This window comes from Cyprinus carpio, chromosome A2 (assembly GCF_018340385.1).
Source record: "Cyprinus carpio isolate SPL01 chromosome A2, ASM1834038v1, whole genome shotgun sequence".
NCBI lineage: Eukaryota > Metazoa > Chordata > Actinopteri > Cypriniformes > Cyprinidae > Cyprinus > Cyprinus carpio.
In genome coordinates, this window is record NC_056573.1 from 20,781,981 (window position 1) to 20,802,717 (window position 20,737).

A 20,737-nucleotide genomic window follows, 5' to 3' on the forward strand; every position below is an offset into this window, starting at 1 on the left:
TGAAACACAGTCTGTGAGCACATTTAGTTCATATAACCCTCATTCAGTAGTCCCTGGACGTCCTATTATTATCCCCTCATCTCATAAGCTCAGGATATGACTGACATCTCATGTTTCTGAAGATGATTAGACATAATATGGAACACATACTTAACAAAATGTGTTTGAGGAGGAAGGCTCTATTCCCGCACCTGAAAAAATATCCAGTATGATGAGCACCAAGTCAACAGGAACCTCATTTGTACTCAAATGTCATGTGACTAGAGACACCCTGTTCAGATTCATGCAGAAGGAAAGCATGTGGGTCTCTGGCGAGGGACACAATAATACAAATCTTCAGGAGGTATCTTAAGACTGGCATATTTACATGTGTACAATATGTCCTGACGGGTCGCATGCGAGACGTGTGCACGATAAATCAATTCATGAACAAAAACAACAAATAAATAAGTTGTGAATCATGGTGAGCAGACATCTGTCATGTGTTGGAGTCAAGTTAGTTGTTTAACCGCATGTTTTCAGCTCTGTTATGACATCACTTCCTCTCTACAGACTGAGACTCTAAAACACGTTGTCGGGGACACAGGCTGGTCTGAGAGGTTAAAGTCGCTGCTGGTTTGGGCCTTGCGCCTCTTGCCCTCAGACGTTCACTTTACAGGGACAATGAAACTACATTTCCTGTATATATTAGAGACGTAGAAGAAAAGGTACGGCTACCTTTTTAATCAGCGGGAGGTAAGATTTCACAGCAAACACAAAACGTAGTGTAGACTTCCTACAAAAGTCACGACTCTGTTATTGTGCATTATGGATGTGTGCTTTTTTTCTGTCGAATTTGCGGTTTACATATAATGTGCCCCTTTCAAAAAAAGATTCAAACCTAACCAATAACCATCAATACAATATTAATAAAAATAAAATCAACAATTGATAATAATACAATACATACACAGAATAATGAAAACGTTCATTGCCGAAACCATCATAATGAGTTTCCTCTTGCATGTACACAACTTAATGGAGGAAAAAGGTGCAGATATTTCCACTGTAAAAATGACTGCATCCATTCAAAGATTAAAAAAATGAATCAAAAAAGTGGAGTGAGTTCATAAAGTGAGCAGCCCGGGGAAGCGTGTGTCTGCTCAAACACACACACACACCTGCCTTCCTTTGTGTGTTCACCCCCGTTAGTGTCCTGAACCGGTGAGGAAGTCCGGAAGGCAGGGAGATTCGCTCAACAAGCTCTTCCTGTGGCTCTGGGACTGTTTCCTGTTGCTGGTGGCCATTTTGCACAAGCTGGGATGGGCCACTTTCATGTGAGTCCTCTGCTCGTGGGGCATCCCAGAAGGCTGTGCAGAAAAAGCCAGAGTTCCGTGGGCAGAGGGTGCCGGGGGTTGATCGACGTGAAGGGGGGAAGGGGTTAAAAAAGGAGCGGGGCAGTCGGAGGGAGTTTGAACAAAGCAAAAAAGAAAACCCCAAATAAAACAATAAAATAAGAAGAAATCACACACTCATCGTCATGTTGGGTGAATACTGGAAAGAGACAAAGGGGAGGGGGGGGGTATATAGCGGATGTGAGATCATGAGAACTCCACACAGAGCAAATACAGGATGGTTATGTCATTACCGTCCCAAACATACAGCAAGAAAATGCATGATTTTGTTGACAAAGCAGTCACCAAAGGACAGAACACTTGGAAATAAAAACCTTAAAGTGTCTGTCCAGGAAACAGCTGGTCTTTTATAACAAAAGTCATTCCCAGCACTCAATCAATAACACTTACAAATCACTTAATTTTTTTGATTTGATATTCTTGCCTATTATAAGGGCCTTCTAAGTGCCTGCTGGGAGGAGCTACACTACTGTACAAAAGTCTGGGGTCAGAGAGATTTTTAAATCATACAAGCATATGCTCACCAAGGCTGCATTTATTTAATCAAATATACAGTAAAAATAGTAATATTGTGACTCTTTAACTAGGAACTCTTTTCTATTTTAATAAACATTTTAAAATGTTATTTATTCCTGTGATGGCAAAGCTGAATTTCCAGCAGCCATTATTCCAGTCTTCATGATCAGTGTCACATGATCCTTTAGAAATCATTCTAATACGTGGTCAAAAACATTTCTTATTATAAATATATACATATTTTTGTGGATTTTTTTTTTTTTCAGGATTTTTTGATGAATAGAAAAGCAATTATTTTAATTAGAAATATTTTGTAACATTGTCTTTACTGTCACTTTTGGTGACATATTTGCTGAATAAAAATACTACTGTAATATCTTTCTTAAAAAAATAAAAATAAAAAAATAAATAATTATGACTGACCCCAAACCTTTGGAGGATAGTGCTTATGATTGGCAGGTGAGGGGAGTGACAGGTCTCCGGGTTTGGATCAGAATCTACTCACACTTTCACTTTGGAATGGATTGAGGAAGTTTCCTCCCATTTCTCCATCATCCCGCGGTGTGCCTGGTGGGTTGTTCATCCCTGCCATGTTGTTGGGGGAGTTCTGAACGAAAGAGAGGTTTGACAAAAACAGTTCAGGATGAGATGTGAAAAGAAAAGAAAAGAAAAAAAAAAAAAAACTCAGATTCACAAACTAAAACCTTCTTTACCTTTGGCAACCCATCCATGTCACCAGAGCCTGAAATAAAGAAATATAGTATATATTACATTATTAAATAAATGCCTTTTGTGGTTTATTAAAGTCAGATATAGATATTATTTTGATTAACACTGCATTCTTAATGCTTACCTAACGATCCGTTGATATGATGAGGTTCCATGCCACCCATGCCGCCCATCGGGCCATCTGGACCAGGACCCATGGGGAACTGAGAAACACAGAGGAACAATCATATTTAACCAATCATCCCACATCCAGTGCCCTGAGTAAAATAAACCTGCGTAAACATGAATTTGAAAAGGATGATTTCACTAAGAGCATGCCTGCATTTTTATGAAAACAATGTTCATAATGTGACAACTAGGATTAATATAAATAAACCATAATGTACAGTCAGGCACGTATTATTACAAGTAAATCCAGACAGGTCTTAAATCACACTGAAGGGGTTTATTTTGTGATAATGACTGAATGACTGTACATTATCAAGCTTATTACATGACTATTTAAGCAAATAAATAAATAATCGGACATTAAATATTGATTTGAGTTCAAATTGTAGCATTACATAAGAAGAAAGAGACCACTGAAGTGATATGAGGGCTAGCACAGTCTAGCTGTAGAGAAAATAGCACAACTACAGTATGAAGGCAATCAAACAACAATCAATTCTACAGTTTAGCAATGATGATATTTTAGATATTTGGCTGCTGAATGCCACAACTGACCAATCAGAATCAAATATTCCAAAGAGCTGTAAAACAATTAAACTTAATGCATTTGGGAATCAAAATGTGTAGCTGTGGCTTTGGAAATACATTACAAATGTCAAAATAATCATTACATGGAGATATATTTACACTACTGTTCAACAGTTTGGGATGAGTACGATTTATTTTTTGAAAGAAATGAACGCTTTTCAGCTTTTCATTCTTTACAGAAGACAAAGACACCTGTAATGTTTCAAAAGATTTAAATGTGAAATAAATTGCTGTTCTTTTGTATTAATCAAAGAATTCTAACAAAAAATGATTGCGGTTTGCGCAGAAACACATTAAGAAACAAATGGCAACCGAAAAATTGACAGAAACAAGAAATGTTTCTTGAGCACCAAATCAACAGAGACTTTTTGCAAAAACTTCTTGAAATTTTTTAATGACCCCAAACTTTTAAACGGCAGTTCTGGAAAATCCATATCTAGACAGGAGTAATGCATACACTGGGTCTGTTTCCTCCTGGTCCAATAGGGTTCATCATTGTGTAGATATTTTCACTGGAGTTTGTGGAGTCTAGAACAGAAGAGAGCAGAAAGCTTTTTAAATTTGTTTCTAAGACCAGCACAACACCAAAATAAGAGACCAGAATCACTTCCAAGCATATATGGATGACCAATGCTTTAACAGCACACCAGATCAATACAGAACATGGCTGGATGGGAATAATCACCATAATAAATGTGTTTCTTTAAATTTTTCTGGCCTGTGTGGAGTAAGAGTCACACCTATAATCTCTGCTTCAACATCACAAACACAAGCATTGGGAGTGGAATTACATTAACAAAGTGGGAGGGGTGGTGCTGATCACGTTTTGTTTTGCTGCCAGAGGAAGTGCAGGTAACCTTGCAGTGATATTGGCTGCTGGGTAGGGAGGGAGGGAGGGAGAGGGTGTTAAACAGGGTGTTTGTGAAGTGCTGAGCATCTTTCTTTCCTGGAGAGACACAAACTGTTTCCTGCTGTGTTGATTATAGAGGCGAGGTGAGAGCGACAGAAAAGATCTACTGTACCTCCTGGGCTTGGCATTATGGGAGTTCCTGGTGGACCACCTCCTCCTGGAGGACCCTGAGAGACGAAACACACACACACACAAACACATGCTTAGCTTTTCAGTATGTAATAGTACTCGCCGTACTATCAGAGATCTACCAGAGGAGCAGATTTTAAATCAAAGACGCACTAGGCACAGGGGAGCTATTAAGCTGCTTTAACTAATGTGCAGATATTTTACTTTTAAGAGAGGCAATGCTAGGGGCAAAACTAAGCAGGATAGTAATTGCTAAAGCAAAATCAATACATTTAGAAACTTTAATATCTGCTTAGTTATGCTTTTAGTTTCCAAAAGGAATTACTTCTTTTTCTCTGAGATAATGGCAGTGGCAAAAATCTGAAAATCTCTGCAATATGCTCTTTGACTGGTCAATTTTAAAGTGCATACGCAAACAATTTTATTTAATTTCCATAAGACTGTTTTACTCCTGAAACATTGATGTCACATCATCCAAAAATTTAAGTAGTTTCTGGGCAAGTTATTACATTTTGAGGAAATATTACAAAGACAGCTTGGAAGTTGTTTCTTTTTTATGCATTAAGACAATTGATATATACTACAAAAACATTGACTAAAGTAAGGTACTCACCACGTAGTTGCCTGGAGATGAGGAGGAGTATGCTATCTGTCAACCCAACAACAACAACAACAACAACAACAACAACAACAAAAAAACATTATATTTTGATGACAATTAAACTACAACAGTTAATAATTATAATACTATGATACTAACATACTATGTAATATGAATTTAATAATCTTTGGTATATAATACAGTAGCAAGGTATCTGATACCATCACTGCATCATGGTGCAACCACAGTACGTTCTCAGCAGTAAAGTCAGTGTAGCAATACTGCATGCCATGTCTTTGTCTGCAGCCACAAAGATAGCAATGTATGTGAACGTACCGAGTTAGCATTGGGGTTTGGCCAGGGGCCACGTCCTCCAGGACCCCTGTAAGGTGGGGCGGTGGAGAGCAAAAAAAAAATAGAAATACAAAACAGAGACAGAAGGAGGTTAACAAACATGATTTAACAGGATTAAATAAATGGCAAAAGGGAGTGTTCTCATGTTGAAGAACTCACATGTTCATTCCGGGCATGCCTGGACCACCTAGAGAGTTGGGAGGAGGCCTCATACCACCATAGTTCTACAATGGACAAAGAAAATAAAAACACAAACATTAAAATCTGTCTGAATTGGAATCCAGCATTAACATTCACCAGTATAACTGCATGCATGCATGAATAAATAACTAAACAAATAAATTGTATATAATGATTCTAATTGTATATATATAAGAATTATATTACATGCTAATAAATGTATTAAAATAAATTAAAACATTAAAAAATATGATAACTGTATATTTAATAATTACATATAAATACATTAAAATAAACTACATTTTATATTCTAATTATAATTGTGTGTGTATATACTGTACATTAATAAGTATATACAAAAACATTTATTAAAATAAATATATAAATGTAGTTTTAAAAAATATTTAATTCATATTTAATAATAATAATAATAATAATAAATATGTAAAATGCACATTGAATTGAAAAGGTGTGTTGTTGTCTTGGCATTATTTTGTGGTATTAAGGTCACAATTTGGGAAAAATATTTTTGTTTCTGCTGTGGGGCTGAAAACACAGCAACTATGTGCTGCAGGAAATCCACTGTCATCCATAGTGGTGGGGATCCAACCAAACAGGTTGGGATGCGGATGACACTATGCTAACGAAGTTCTGCTCAGGCAGACGGCGGCCCACCTGTCTGGCTGCCCGTAGGTGGAGGGCAAAGTGTGACAGAGACTTTCTAACCCAAGCTTTTGTTCTGTGCTCTTCCCAATTTGTCAAACAGATGCCACACCAGCTGCCGATTTGTGCGGCATTTCATTTGCCAAAAACGAGAAGGGTAGAGAGAGAGAGAGAGAGAGAGAGAAGTGGGGAGAACTCTGCTTTCAGCACAGGTGACTAAAGAGGAGTAACAGGGTTTCTGACTACCTAAGTCCTGTGGCATTTGACTTGGGGCGACTACCAAAGGATAAAGAATATGTGCCTACCTGAGGGCCCATGCCACCCATCCCCCTGGGAGGATTCATTCTCATTGGACCGCCCATGTTAGGATGTCCTGTAAAAATATTACACAGTCAATAATATGTCTTTCATCAGTCTGCATGTAAATGGCTCTGTGGTTATGAAGTGTTGAACCAAGAACCAAGTTACCTTGCGGCCTGGTTGGGTCCAAACTGTTTGGCAGTAGTGGTTGTGAACCTGGAACCCCTACAGGAGGCTGAAGAGGACATAAATGATGGAAGGTCAGTGAAATACAGAAAACGTACATCATGTTTACTCTGGAGGTGACAAACTTAGTTATCTATACTAGAATCATGTAAAAGGAACAAATTCCTTTAATTCTTTATTTTCAATGGAAGTCCATTGGTATAAAATCTAAATTTCATAAACTTTTACACAACTAGCCTTAAAAATCTTTACACATAATGTCAGTATTGCTACAGTACTTTGTATTAGAACAACAGAGAATAGAAACATCACAAGCTGGCTTTGATGTGACAGTCAGAAGTCATTTAAATTTATAATGAAGAATGAATGTAAATAGAATTTAAAAATCTATTTACACAAATATGACATGTTATTTGCAAATAAAAGCATTTTGGGGCATCATAGGAATGTGTCGAACATCTGTCACATGCATATGTATGCAAAAGTTTGATGGAAACAACTACTGTTAGGTGTCCCACCTTTTGCCCATCTAATTTCAGTGACATTTGTGACCCTGGACCACAAAACCATTCATAAGGGTTAATTAAGCTGAATAAATAGGCTTTTATTGATGTATGGTTTGTTAGAATAGGACAATATTTGGCTGAGATACAACTATTTGAAAATCTGGAATCTGAGGGTGCAAAATAATCTAAATATTGAGAAAATTACCTTTAAGGTTGCCCAAATGAAGTTCTTAGCAATGCATATTACTAATAAAAAATTAAGTTTTGATATATTTATGTTAGGACATTTACACAATATCTTCATGGAACATGATCTTTACTTAATATCCTAAAGATTTTTGGCATAAAAGAAATATTGATCATTTTGACCCATTCAGTGTATTGTTGGTGTTGGCTAGTGCTACAAATATACCCCAGCGACTTAAGACTGGTTTTGTGCTCCAGAGTCACATTTGTGACATTGTGACAGGCACCAATGTTATTTTAGTATATTTATTATACAATTATAGTATTTAATAATTTTCAATTAGCTTTTATTTTTAGAGTTAAAATTTTAATTGTAGTTTTAAAAATTTTGTTTTTCTCATTGTGTATATATATATATATATATATATATATATATATATAGCTTAATTTTTTTTCTAAATTATTTCTAATTATTTTTGTACTTCAATCTTTTAGCTTAAACAAGTTAGCTGCCATATTTTTGCATAGTTTTTAAGATTTTTATCTAATATTTATATTTTATATTAATTTTTGTGTTATTTTCAATTAAAAAAAAAACACAATTTCATCATTTTATTTTTAGTTAACACTACATAACACTCTCAAAATACAATTTCTAGCAAATAAAATAAATTAAATTAATAAAATAATAATTAATTAAAAAGCAAATAAATATTAGAGTCATGCATAATACAACAACAACAACATTGATTCTGAACAGAAAATCCCATGACCTTCAAAAAGACATTTCCAGGATTTCCTTGATTTCGGTGACCCTTAAGAGGTGTGTAAAAAAGGAAGAACTGTTTGTATGCAATTTCAACATGACGGTGTGATGATGTTTTCTGTACCTGATTTGGCATGCGAAGAGACGGCCGAGGTCCACCAGGGTACCGTGGAGACATAAAAGGCTAAAAGAAGGAGAAGAAGAAAAAGGCATCATTAGCAACATGTTGCCCTAGTTAAGAAGAAAGCGAGAGCATTGTAAAGAGCAGAATGAATGAGTGCAGGAGGCCAGGCTATAGCAGATGGAATGGACAAACAGATGCATGGGAGAGCAGAAGCCAACGCAAGATTACATCAAATATGTACAATTTGACATCACTCCTTCTGTCCGTCAACACAGACTGCTCCCACTCTGCATTTTAAACATGCACACACATACACTCTTGTGGAGTTTCAACGAACACGTAGGAGAGCATCAGGAACGTCAGACCTCGAGTGGCTGCACTTAGACGCTTCTCAAGTGAAAATCTGGTCAGGATGGAAAGTGACCACAACAACCCAAACGAGGGCCCTGCGTCCTGACATACAAACCATTAGAGCCATGTGGCTGTGCGTCTAAAGACGAAACCCGATGCCACTTCTGTGGTCAAGGCCTGTGGAAAGCTCCTCGAGAGACTCGTGCCAACTTTTAGGGCTCTGTTGAAACATGTCAGCACTGAACGGATGAGCGATAGGTCGTAAGGGTGTGTGTGCATGTGTTTTAACAGCTAACTTGAGTGTTTTTACCACTATAGGAAGATGTCGCACAGCCATAGTGCACTAATATGCAGTGTGTATGTGTGTTTTTTTTTCCTGGAGAAAGGAAGCGGAAGTGTCTTTGAGAACTGATAAGTCACTGTGTTTTGTGGGTATGGGCATGTGAGCTCACATCTACGCACAATTGTTTTGGTTTTCTGCGCAGTCAGTGTGCTTTGTATTGTATGTGTTTATGAGGGTGCTGTGTGGCGGGAGACTCTACAATATTAATGTGCTATTGATGGGGGGTGGGGTGAGGGCAGGAGTGGAGGCCCATCTCAAAGAACGAGGAGGAGACTGAATTATTTATCCGGTTCGCAGGGAGTCAACTCTAGATGGAGGGGGTGGGTGGTTTACAGGATACTTCACACTCCCAGGATAGAGAAACAGAGGGAGGAAGAAAGAAAAAAGAAAGAGAAGACAAAGGAGGAACGGACCTTAAGAGTGTACGGCCAATGAAAACGAGGCTGTGAGGGATGGATGTACAGTCTTAATGTAATTTTCAAACATATGTTTTCCACTTTTGTTGGGTAAATGTACAACCTACTGAATTGTACTTCTATTCCTCACAGCCTTGCTTTTAGTTAGTTTAATCTAAAGATCACAGTTTTTTCATCATCATTTCACTCTCATGCCGTTAAAAGCCTGAATGACTTTCTTTTCCTGTGCAACACAAAAAAAGATATTCTGAATACTGTGCTGGCTGCTCCTTTCCACACAATTTTAATGAATGGGGAATGGAGCATCAAAAAGGTGATCGTAAAGACATTCAAATTTATATTAATAATTACTAATAACAGTAAAGACAATAATGTTACAAAAGATTTCAAAAACCTTAAAATATATGCTGCTCTTTTGAACTTTCTTTCAACAAAAATCCTGGAAAAAAGCCTCAAAAATTGGAAAGATCAGATTCAAGTCAAGTCAAGTCACCTTTTGTTTTTAAAGCACTTTACACAGTAGAGCTTGTTTCAAAGCATCTTCACAGTATTAAAAACGAAAGTAACAGAATCAATGATGCAAACTTCAAAAATGAGGCAAATACAAACTCTGCTATAAAGCAGTTGTAACAAGACAATAGCGTCAGATTCAAAAGGACCATTCATTCAAGATTCAGACATCATGAAACAGCAGATTTTAAGATTTTCAGTTAATAACAACTTAATTGCTGTCTTTTCTTAATCAAATCTATATTCAGAAGACTTAAAATATAGCACAAGAGTCAAATGGCTTTCTTTTGTCATACTTTTATGTTGCTTGTTTGTTCTTTTTGAAGCTTGAACTCTTCAGTTGCTTGGAAATACTGGCCAGCATATTCTTTGAAATTTCGACTTTTGTGATCCACAGATAGAAAGGCATACTGATTTAGAACAACGTGAAACATGAAACCGAAATTAACTTTACATTTTTGACTGAACTTTCCCTTTAAAAATGGCATCAACCCTGACTAAAGTCCATACAAAGGACAAACAAGTCAAACTCTGCAACTGGATCTAGGAATGTGTGTTTCTGTGTAGATGTATAAGAAGAGGACTTCAACAAACTCAGAGAATTATAAATAACCATGTGATTTACACCGTTCATCTTGCCCAAGTGAGTTGATGCCAGCGCCACCAACAGTTCTCATGTGTGCAAGTGTGACCGTGAGTATACCGAGTGTGCAAGCAAGGACATGGTGTGTATGTGTGTGTGAGGGTTGCTGTGTGTCTTACCTGGCCGTGTGGTCCCATCATTGGGTTGCTGGCATTGTGTGGGGGAGGCTGTGCGTGTGGTGACGGCTGCGAGCCGGGAGGGCCCTTTAAGAGAGAAGAGGGAGATGAGAGATGCACAGAAGGCCTTCCAGTGAGGCCTGCTGCTGCCGGAGCCCTTACACAAACACCCACGACTAACACACTCAAGACACAAACTCACTCAAACCCATTCACTAGGTACTAAATACTGGTGGGAAATCTTAAACTAGTGTGTGAAGTTCATTACTTATTTAATTATTTATTATTATAAAGCTAGATAATTATTTTCATATGATAATTGATGTTACTCAAAATATTTTATATTTAAAAAATTTGAATATAGATACAATTTTTTTTTGTTTTTTATAAAGCATAAAGTAAAATAAAACAATAAAAAATTAAATTACAAATAAAATAAATACATAAAAAATATAAAATGCAAAAAAATATGATTCGTGTTAAAGTATGAATAATGGATATTCATTTTGATATTTGCTAGAGGTTACATTACCCATTATTAAACAATTAGTAATTATATAAAAATGTAATATAAAAAAAAATAAATATAAATATATTAAAAAATCAAATTAGATTAAAGAAAATGAGAATGCATATTTAAATATCCAATACTGACTAATAACAATAAATAAAATAAAACTTTATATTAGTTTTAAATAATTAAAAACATGTACACAAGTTTCAAAAAAGGAAAACAAAAAGGATGCACTCACTCAGAACATCTTAACAAACACATAGCAAGGCCCTTTTAGCATGGTGGCTAGTTTTGCATGAGCAAACGCCACACACATTGTCTTCAAATCAAGTAAAAATAGTTTGGCAGCGTTGTTTGTCTACAGTATGTGCAGCAGATCGTTAACGATCAACAGGCCATTGAGCTCAATTCTAAAAGGGTTCTATAAGGAACATGAGACTATATGACTAATAACTAACAAACAACAAAGGAGCTATGCTTCTTTTCCTCCCTCTCCCTGAACAACAAGCCTGAATGCGAAACATATGGCATTATGGGTCCCGTGCACCTACAGAAGTGTTCATCCAATCACGGTAACTCTGCAGTCCTGCCTCATTGGGGAATGATAAATAAAAATCACTTCTGACACCTTTGAGAAGATAATAACCTGCCACTTACCAGCATGGCTATCAACAGAGAGCCCTTCAATCTCCATTCTCAGGCCCTAAAGGGGCAGTTAGCTTGACAGTATTCATACACTCTGAATGACGGCCGCTGGACAGCTGCAATAGCTCTTCTGGACCACTCGGGGACAGTGTTAACAAAGCAAACCTCTCAGCAGCAGACACGTTCCTGTTTCTCACAGAAGTGCAACTATTTATTTGTTTGAGCATTGAACGTCTTCACTATTTGACTTCAAAATATACAGTATACAGATGCATACATTTCTATGCTAAACATACTGATGTCAACAGATCGCCTTAGCAGTTTAGTGACTAAACAAAAGACGGAAAATAATCTTCTGAGGGAGGTGGCGGAAGAGGCTGTTTCAGTAGTTTTTTCACCGCCCTGTCGAGTCTGTATATGTGGTTGTGAGTGACCCGTACTTATTACCGCCTCTTGACCTCTGGCCAGTGCTCAGACCTCAGACGAGCCCTCCCGCTGGTTTCAGAGGGGCTGAGGAAACCATCCATCCGGCACGACCGGAAATCTCCAAGCTGATGACCAGAGCTGCCAAACAGAGCGCAGCCGCAGAACAACACATCTGCCCAGGGTGCAACACTGACCCACCCACGCCAACAAAAATAACACAACCGAATGAGATACAGCACATTCAGAGTCTGACAAGTGGCCTAGCAGATGCTCTGATACACAAATGCAGCTTTTTTTTTCTGTTCTTTCTCTAATGTTAGGTAAAAAAAAAAATGTATAGCCTGAATGCACTGTAAGTTGCTTTGGATAAAAGTGTCAGCTAAATGCATAATGTCTGTATGAATAAAAGTGACCAAAAGGTCTAAAACCTACTAGAGAATTAAAGGAATAATGCACCTAAAAATTAAAATTCTATCATTTAGTTAACTTCATGTCATTCCAAACCTGAATGACTTACTTTCTTCTGCAGAATACCAAAGAATATATTTAGAAAAATGTTTGTAACTACAATGCTTCAGGTCCCATTGACTTCCTTTGTAATTTTTGTCTACACAATGGAAGTCAGAGGGAACTGAAAATATTTTGGGTTACCAACATTCTTCAAAATATCTTGTGGATGTCAATGGGAATGAAAAGTGTTTACCAACATTCTTTAAAATTCTGTTTTCTATGTTCTGCAGAAGAAAGAAAAAAGTCACACAGGTTTGGAACTACGTGGGTGAGTAAATGATGACAATTTTATTTTTGGGGGGACTATCCCTTTAAGCATTACTAGGTTGATTTAATTGCATGAGACAACATTCATTTAGTGATACAAGCAGCCTGTTTATAAACACATGCATGAATTATGTGCACTAATAAACACATGCGGCTTAGGTAAGGACTTTTTGAGCTGGTTTTGGGGAGATTTTTGTTTCCGATTTAGCCGTGACCCGTCTCTGACCTCCCTGTGAGAGTGGATCGCTGCGAGGTCTGGCATGAGAGCTGCTCCACTGACTGTCCCAGAAACCATGCGCTGATACAACAGGAATACATGAGCATGTGTGTGTGTTTTCCCTGGCTGACTGCCTTTTTCAGAGTGGGTCTGAGGGAAGGATTAGAGGGTCTAGGGATGCTCAAGGCCTCTTTAACTCACAGTAGCACCGAGGTCATGACTGTTCATTACACCTCATCTCACACAGCAGTGGTAGCGCTCACTCTGCTGCTCGCTGTCTGCCTTTTTCTGCTAAACAATCTTGGATCTTCAGTAAAACCCATTCACTTCCACTTCACCTGACTTCCTACACAATAAAAGCAGGGGTGCATGGGACATTGGTGACCATATTGGCGATATTGACTATATTGACTTTTTTTTTCCTATTATCCTTATTGGTGTGATTAGAAAAATACTTGTTCTTTACATACATTTTACATATTTTATACATGGAAAATCTGGAGTACCAAATCAAATTTAAACCTGGAAATAAAAAGAAGTAAAACTCGCTTTTTAATGTTTTTAAAAGAAGTCTCATGCTTGCCTAGGCTGCATTTATTTTATCAAAAATACAGAAAAAAATAGTAGTATCTTTACATTACAATCTATTTTCTATTCTAATATATTTTAAAATGTCATTTATTCTTGTGATGACAAAGCTGAATTTTCAAAAACCAATACTAAAGTCTTCTGTGTCACATGATCCTTCAGAAATCATTGATGACTTGGTTTATCCATGTTAAAAACAGCTGCTTAATTTTATCCAGTGTTCTTTAATGAATATGAAGTTTAAAGCATTTATTTGAAAACATAAAATGTACAAAAAAAACCTCTTTGTGTACATTAAATCAGAAAAGACTAAGTATTTTTAAGACTTGACGTGAAATTTACACGGTATGCCAATGTCTTTTAAAGACTGCATATTATGTATATTCTAATGTATATTAATTTTGATTCTTAATTTTACTAGAATCATATAAAATCCTGGATTGATGCACTGTTTTAACTTAATCAACAACATAGCATGGATCATAATCTCAGCTACTATTATCTGCTATAGCAAAAAACATATTTGCAGTATGAGGTAAAAAAAAAAAAAAAAAAAAAATGTATATTGTGCATCCCTAGTAAACAAATGAATGAACCCAAACCCACACAGTCCTGTTCTCTCAATGATGTGGTAGAAACCAATCCCAGGAACAGCAAACACACACAAACACACACACACACACACACACCAGAACACCTCTTCTCTCCCTCCCTCAGCGCTGAGCTGATATAAATAGCACTCCTCTGCTTCTCCAAAAATCTCCTCCGCACCTCTCTGTAGCCTCCTTCTCCTCAAACCTTTCCCCTCTATTGCTCTCCCAACCCTTCCCACCCTGTACAGCAGAGATTCCAGACAGCGGCAGAAAGCGTCTCCTCCCTCGGTTCGGTCTTATCACTAACACTGCCAAATGCCAGGCCTGTCCATCACTGAGCAAACGCTCCACCACCCCCGCTGCATCATGGGAAGGGCTGTGGATGTGTACAAGCATGTTTGATTATGAGGCTACGAGTGTCCATGCTTGTAAGCATGTGCTTATGTGAACGGGACGTTTCATGTAAACACACGGAAATGGGAATAAAAAAAAAACCTCTTTAACACAATATATCCAAAACCTCACATCAAGACAAGTGGAGGAAATTTAGATGAAAAACTGCTGTCTGAGCATGTTATAATTGTTATCACCATTACTAGTACTCTGAAGATTAGAGATACTGAATATTAGAGATTTGAAGCGACTAATTATTATTGATGTAACAATATTCAAATACTGGGCATCACCAATAATGACTGATGACTTAAGACTGATAGCTGATAAATGGCCAATATTAAAAGTCTACAAAAACTATACAGAATTATATAGAATATATAAAATATTTTGTTAAAAAAGTTACAAAATAAAGACACATAATATAAAATCAATAGTTATAAAAAAGAAATATATATATTTTAAGCATCATGACATTTTAATGCACAATGTGAAAATGGATGTACATTTTGAGAATTTTATTAGTGTTTTTAAAGATTAACTTTAGGTTAGATTTATATGAAAGAAAAGGTTATCTAAATGTAAAATTAAGAGAAAACAGTTACATCTTTAAACATCCAATATCAGCCAATTCCATTAAATAATAATAAATATAAAAAATTAAATAAAAAACTCTAGAAATGGTTATGGCTTGGTACCGATATATCATGCATCACTACTAAAAATTGTACGTTTTTGCACTGTTTGTACTACATACGTGTATGGCAACTCAAATCAAGTGGCTTTTAATCTGGCGGACAATAAAACGGGTGAATAACCAAGAATGAAGGGAGGGACCATATCTAGGGAACAGAATATCATAAATACTTGGCTTATTTTGACTTGTATCAGCAAGTAACCACCTAGCAACCATTAAAAACACTCAGAACTCCTTAGCAACTGCAAAGCATAATGGCAGCAATGTTTCCACAGGCGAGTACTTCTCACATTTTCTTCTGAACAAATCAAATCTAATTTAACCTCAATATTCCTGTGAAGCTTGATCTGTTTTCATAGGCCATCCGTTATAGAAACCTGTAACTGTCCACTTAAAAACACATCGCATTTAACACATATAACACCTTCATGAACACAACACGGCCTGCAGGGTGGAATGAATAAAGCTGCAAGTGGATGGATGGAGGTATGACAAAAAAAGGGAAGGAGAAAGCTTAGTAGGGAAGAAAGAAACACGACAAAATATTTAAAAGAGGAACAAACTCATTCAGAAGCACATGAAGAGTCAAAATCCCATTCGTTCATTCTCTCTCTCTCAGAACTACAGTTAAATGTTTTGTAACAGTTAATTGATAATCAGTCAATCATCTCTAGATTTTAGCCTTTTAGTAACCATGGCGATTTCCATTTGGGATCTCAAAGGCTTGAAACAGGAAGTGTAACGCAGCTCCAGAAATGAAACTACAGCTACTTTCCACTAACAATTAACGATCTAAGCCTCCATCTTACCGGTGAGGGAAAAAACAGAAGTTCAGAATGATCTCACACAGACAGCAAGAGCTCCAGGCTGCTGTCAAGCCGACCAGCCACAGACAGACCCACCAGCAGCACACGCACACACAGAATGAGAGAGACTGAATGAATGAATGAACGGAGCACAGGTGTGACAGGGTGATGAATGGAAAAGAAGGCAAGGAAGAGAATGAAACCAGCTATGCTTACCTGAAAGAAACCAGGGGGCATTGGTCCGCCTGGCATGCCATCATTGGGGGGCATGTTGCCCATTACGGGGCTGGGGGCTGCTGCTGCACTCTAGGAAATAGACAGAGAGAACAAGTTAGCATAGATATTAGACAACCCTGATACAATACAAATATTACACAAATGCTGTTAAATAAAGTCGTTATTTTTGTTTTCTTTGTGTACAAAAAGTATTCTCGTCGCTTCATAACGTTACGGTTGAATCACTGATGGCAGATGGACTATTCTGACGATGCTTTTCATACTTTCCTGGACCTTGACAGTGTAATTTACTTTCTCAAGCCTACCGGTTTTCATCCAAAATATCTTAAATTGTGTTCCGAAGATGAACAAAGCTTTTACGGGTTTGGAACGACATGGGGGTGAGTGATTAATGACACAATTTTCATTTTGCGATGGAGTAACCCTTTAAATATTATTTACAAAAATAAAATATTATTGACATTTCTACTATTATTCTTAATATTTATATATAAATTTTTTTTTTTTTTTTTTAACAGAATATAAAAATAGTTTTATTTTAAATATATTCTGTTCTTTTTAACTTTTAATTCATCTAAGAATCCTTAAAAAAAAAAAAAAAAAAAGTCTCACGTTTTCCACAACAAATATTTTGCACAAAGCTAAAAATTCAGCTTTGGCATCATAGCAATAAATCTTAAAATATATTGATTAAATGCTAACTGAACAGAAAAGTTATTTTAAATTATAACAATATTCATGTCATTTTTCAATCAAATAAATGCTTTTAGGACAACATTATTTATCCATGGCACAAATAAAACAACCAAACATGGCAGGACAAGAAATTAACGTTTTTTTTTTTTTTTTTTTCAGCTGCCTTGAACAACAAGACAAATGCTTTAACAACATAGTGAGCAGATACAATACAACTAGGACCATAAAGAAACAAAACAGGCAGAATTTGCAGTTTGTTTAATTACAGAAAACAAAGCTTTTAGATATACAATCACACTACATGGCTCTTAAACAGAGCAGAATGCAAAGTATCAGTGTGCAATTATACAAGTAAGATCAGTCTCTGTAAACCCGCACATTCAACTCAGAGAGTGTTAACACGAGACGTTTATTTGCATCAGAAAAACGCCTGCACTACAGCTCGGCTCTTGTGTATCTGTGTACATCCCCTCGTAAAAGGGGCATAAAACAAGCAAACAGAGTAAGAGGAGCCTCAAGTGGAATCTCCTGAGCTAGTGGAACACTTAGAGACTGGGGCCCCTTTCCTCCGTTGGCCCCGTTCCCTCTTTCAAACCTCTTTAACAGTCTGCTGCTGGGGGCTTGTGTGTGCAGTCTGCCCTGTTCTATCGGAGAGAGAGAAGGAGACAGGCGCATTATGCATGTCAGTGTATGTGTGAGTGAAAACGAGAGAAAAAGAGACTAAACAAGGAGGGAAGATAAAGGAGAAAGTAAGAAAAAGAAAAAGAGAGGGAGGATTAAAGAGCCAGAGCTGGCAGTCGGCTCACACACTCCCTCCCCCTGCTGTAACTCAAACCTCTCTACAGCCGCCGCACAAACAGCTACGCCACCTCTGACCTCAAACACACACAATACTCTAACACACACATACACAAACTCACACAGCCTCTCTCTCTCACACATGACCCTTGGGATCAGTGGGCGGAGCTTATTTAGAGTGACTCCTCCCATTTACTCTGGGGAAGGCTGATATATGAAACACTCAAGGGTTTTGCAGCTGATATAAAATGAAGCAACACTTTAATGACTTTTTATTTGAAAATTAAGTTTCCTAGCAATTAAGACTACTTTTACAATCACTCCTTGATGTGCATCTCACAAATATGGCTAAATGTTGTCATAATGACAAAACTTCAAGTAGCAAAACGGCTACTAAAGTTGATTCATTTCTGTGAAGCAGTTAAAATAATTGAAATTAAATTAGCCATTTCAATGAATCAGTTAATTTAACTGTCAATTTAAATGAATCATTTCAAAACTATGATTCATTGATTCATTTGCACCATCACTCAGATTTTGCTGGCAATATTAAATTAAGCAACATTGTGATGATTTTAATGTGCTTTTTATTAGGTCATTAAAGACTGTGTCATTAGACTAGTTTCACAATTCTTCCTCCTCTTGTTTCTCAAAAGCATGACAGCGCTAAGACAGTAATTCAGACTTCAGTAAAAAAAAGTGCTATTAGATTTGGCGAGGTCGATTCATTTCTGTGAATTAGTTGAAGCGTCATTTTCAATTAATTAATTAAAAACTATGATTCGCTGATTTGTTTGCATCATCTTTTAAAAAAATATTCAAGTAGTGATAAAATTATAATTCACCTTATCTACTTTTTAAATGAATGTTATTGTAAATGATTTTTCCATGCATACATTTCTTTCTTTTTTTTTACTATATCTTTTTTCTGACCTCACATATCTTCCATTATATTTTTCCCCTACTTAGAAAATGTATTTAAAAAAAATTTAAATACATGGCAAAGGAATAATCAGCTGGAAAAAATGTTATAAAAAAAAAATCCTCTTTTTTGAGAGAGAGAAAAAAAATACTTTGTCAAAAGGTTGAAAATTTCAAGATATAATCTTGTCAGCTTATGTCGTCCTGCCACAACACATGCAAACACACTCAAGAGGCAAGCAAGTAGGAAGACTGAGGTAGAGTTTGCTCCTAAACACATACTCTCTCTTTCACACACACACACACACACACACACGTTGTGATACTGGCAGCTGGTACCGATCAACTCAGGGGAGGTGAGTGTCTGTGAACAGTGTCTGGTTGCCTTTTCCACCTTGAGATCTATGGCTCTTATAGAGCTGTTATACAGCATCACCGCCTGTGCCATACACACACACACACACGCCACATATATGCTCACACTCACAGTCAGTCCCCCCTCGCCAACCCAACCAATCCCCAGCTAACCCAGCAGTACAGGGGGCGTGGTGGTGAACCGTAACCCGGGGCGACCGGGGAGTATTAGTGCTCGGGTGCTCCAGCTCTTTTTACGAGGAGCGAGAGAGAGGACTGCGGTGGCTAGATATGGCTTCATACACACACACGCACACGCACACGCTTAAACACACAAAGAGCTGTGTATACTGCGGACAGAGGGGAGGGTCACGAGAATTGCAGTGTGTGTTGTGTGTGTATGTGTGTGTGATGTAAACCAAGTCCTGCGAGTAAGATGCTGCTCTGTTCAGGTGCATAAAGAGAGAGTGAGGAAGAGGGGGAGAACGAGGGCCTCCTTCGCCTTGTTGCCATGACAACTCCGGCTTCAGCTCTCCCTCTACAGTGCCATTAAAAACCCTCAGGCCGTCAATCATCCGCCAGTAGGGAGAGCAGATGTGCATGCGTATATGTGTGTGCGTGCATGCGTGTGAGAAGGGAGGGACTAAGCTTTTCAGCGCTCGTCTCGTTTCTCACTGATTACTGCCATCATCTCATCAAGCCATTAAACAGCAGCTCATTTCGGTATACACACCTCTACACCAGCCACTAAATAACAGTACTCATGTAAACATAAACATACACACACAACATGCTCTCTCGGGTATTACGCTTCAGCACGGTACTCAATACCCGCTGCACAAGTAAACAAACACTCGAGCATGTTCGCATAAACACTTGGGGTTTACATCTCAACACCAATTGCAAAACTAATATTCGACAACCAGTGCTTGAGAAAATAGACACACGTGGCTCTGATGAAAAGTACTGTGGGTGTACCATGGTATACTATGAGTATCAGACAGAAACACCATGGTATTGTGTGACTACCATATTCACATACCTCAGCATTTACTAAACGTGAGAATAATATAAAAAAAAAAAAATAAAAACAAAAAAATAATAATAATATTAATAATAATAATAATAATAATAATAATAAATATATATATATATATATGTATGTATGTATGTATAAAACATTGCCTATATATAACATAATTTAAAATAATTCTATATTAATTATATATATATAAATACACGTACAAAAATAAATAAATAATATATATATATATATATATATATATCTATATATATACATATATACCACCACACACACACATATATATGATATATTATATATATATCTATATATATATTATATATATATATATATATATATATATATATAATCTAT

At 36.9% G+C, this 20,737-nt stretch overlaps 1 protein-coding gene across 2 annotated transcripts in view; it reads right to left on the reverse strand.

Annotated features, from left to right (window-relative positions):
* Positions 1 to 1,021: 1,021 nt before the first annotated feature.
* The window catches only part of LOC109054197 (single-stranded DNA-binding protein 3-like), a 63,620-nt gene continuing 43,904 nt past the window's right edge, over positions 1,022 to 20,737 (reverse strand). The window contains exons 5-18 of one of the 2 annotated variants that reach the window (XM_042777912.1): positions 16,552 to 16,641; positions 10,683 to 10,766; positions 8,301 to 8,360; positions 6,701 to 6,767; positions 6,538 to 6,605; positions 5,549 to 5,613; positions 5,372 to 5,417; positions 5,048 to 5,083; positions 4,418 to 4,472; positions 3,853 to 3,923; positions 2,764 to 2,842; positions 2,624 to 2,652; positions 2,416 to 2,517; positions 1,022 to 1,533 (exon numbers count right to left, since the gene is read on the reverse strand). In XM_042777912.1, coding sequence (XP_042633846.1) covers positions 1,504 to 1,533; positions 2,416 to 2,517; positions 2,624 to 2,652; positions 2,764 to 2,842; positions 3,853 to 3,923; positions 4,418 to 4,472; positions 5,048 to 5,083; positions 5,372 to 5,417; positions 5,549 to 5,613; positions 6,538 to 6,605; positions 6,701 to 6,767; positions 8,301 to 8,360; positions 10,683 to 10,766; positions 16,552 to 16,641 — 882 coding nt within the window. In that variant the 3' untranslated portion in view covers positions 1,022 to 1,503. The remainder of the gene's footprint in view (positions 1,534 to 2,415; positions 2,518 to 2,623; positions 2,653 to 2,763; positions 2,843 to 3,852; positions 3,924 to 4,417; positions 4,473 to 5,047; positions 5,084 to 5,371; positions 5,418 to 5,548; positions 5,614 to 6,537; positions 6,606 to 6,700; positions 6,768 to 8,300; positions 8,361 to 10,682; positions 10,767 to 16,551; positions 16,642 to 20,737) is intronic. The other variant, XM_042777919.1, reaches the window with a different exon arrangement.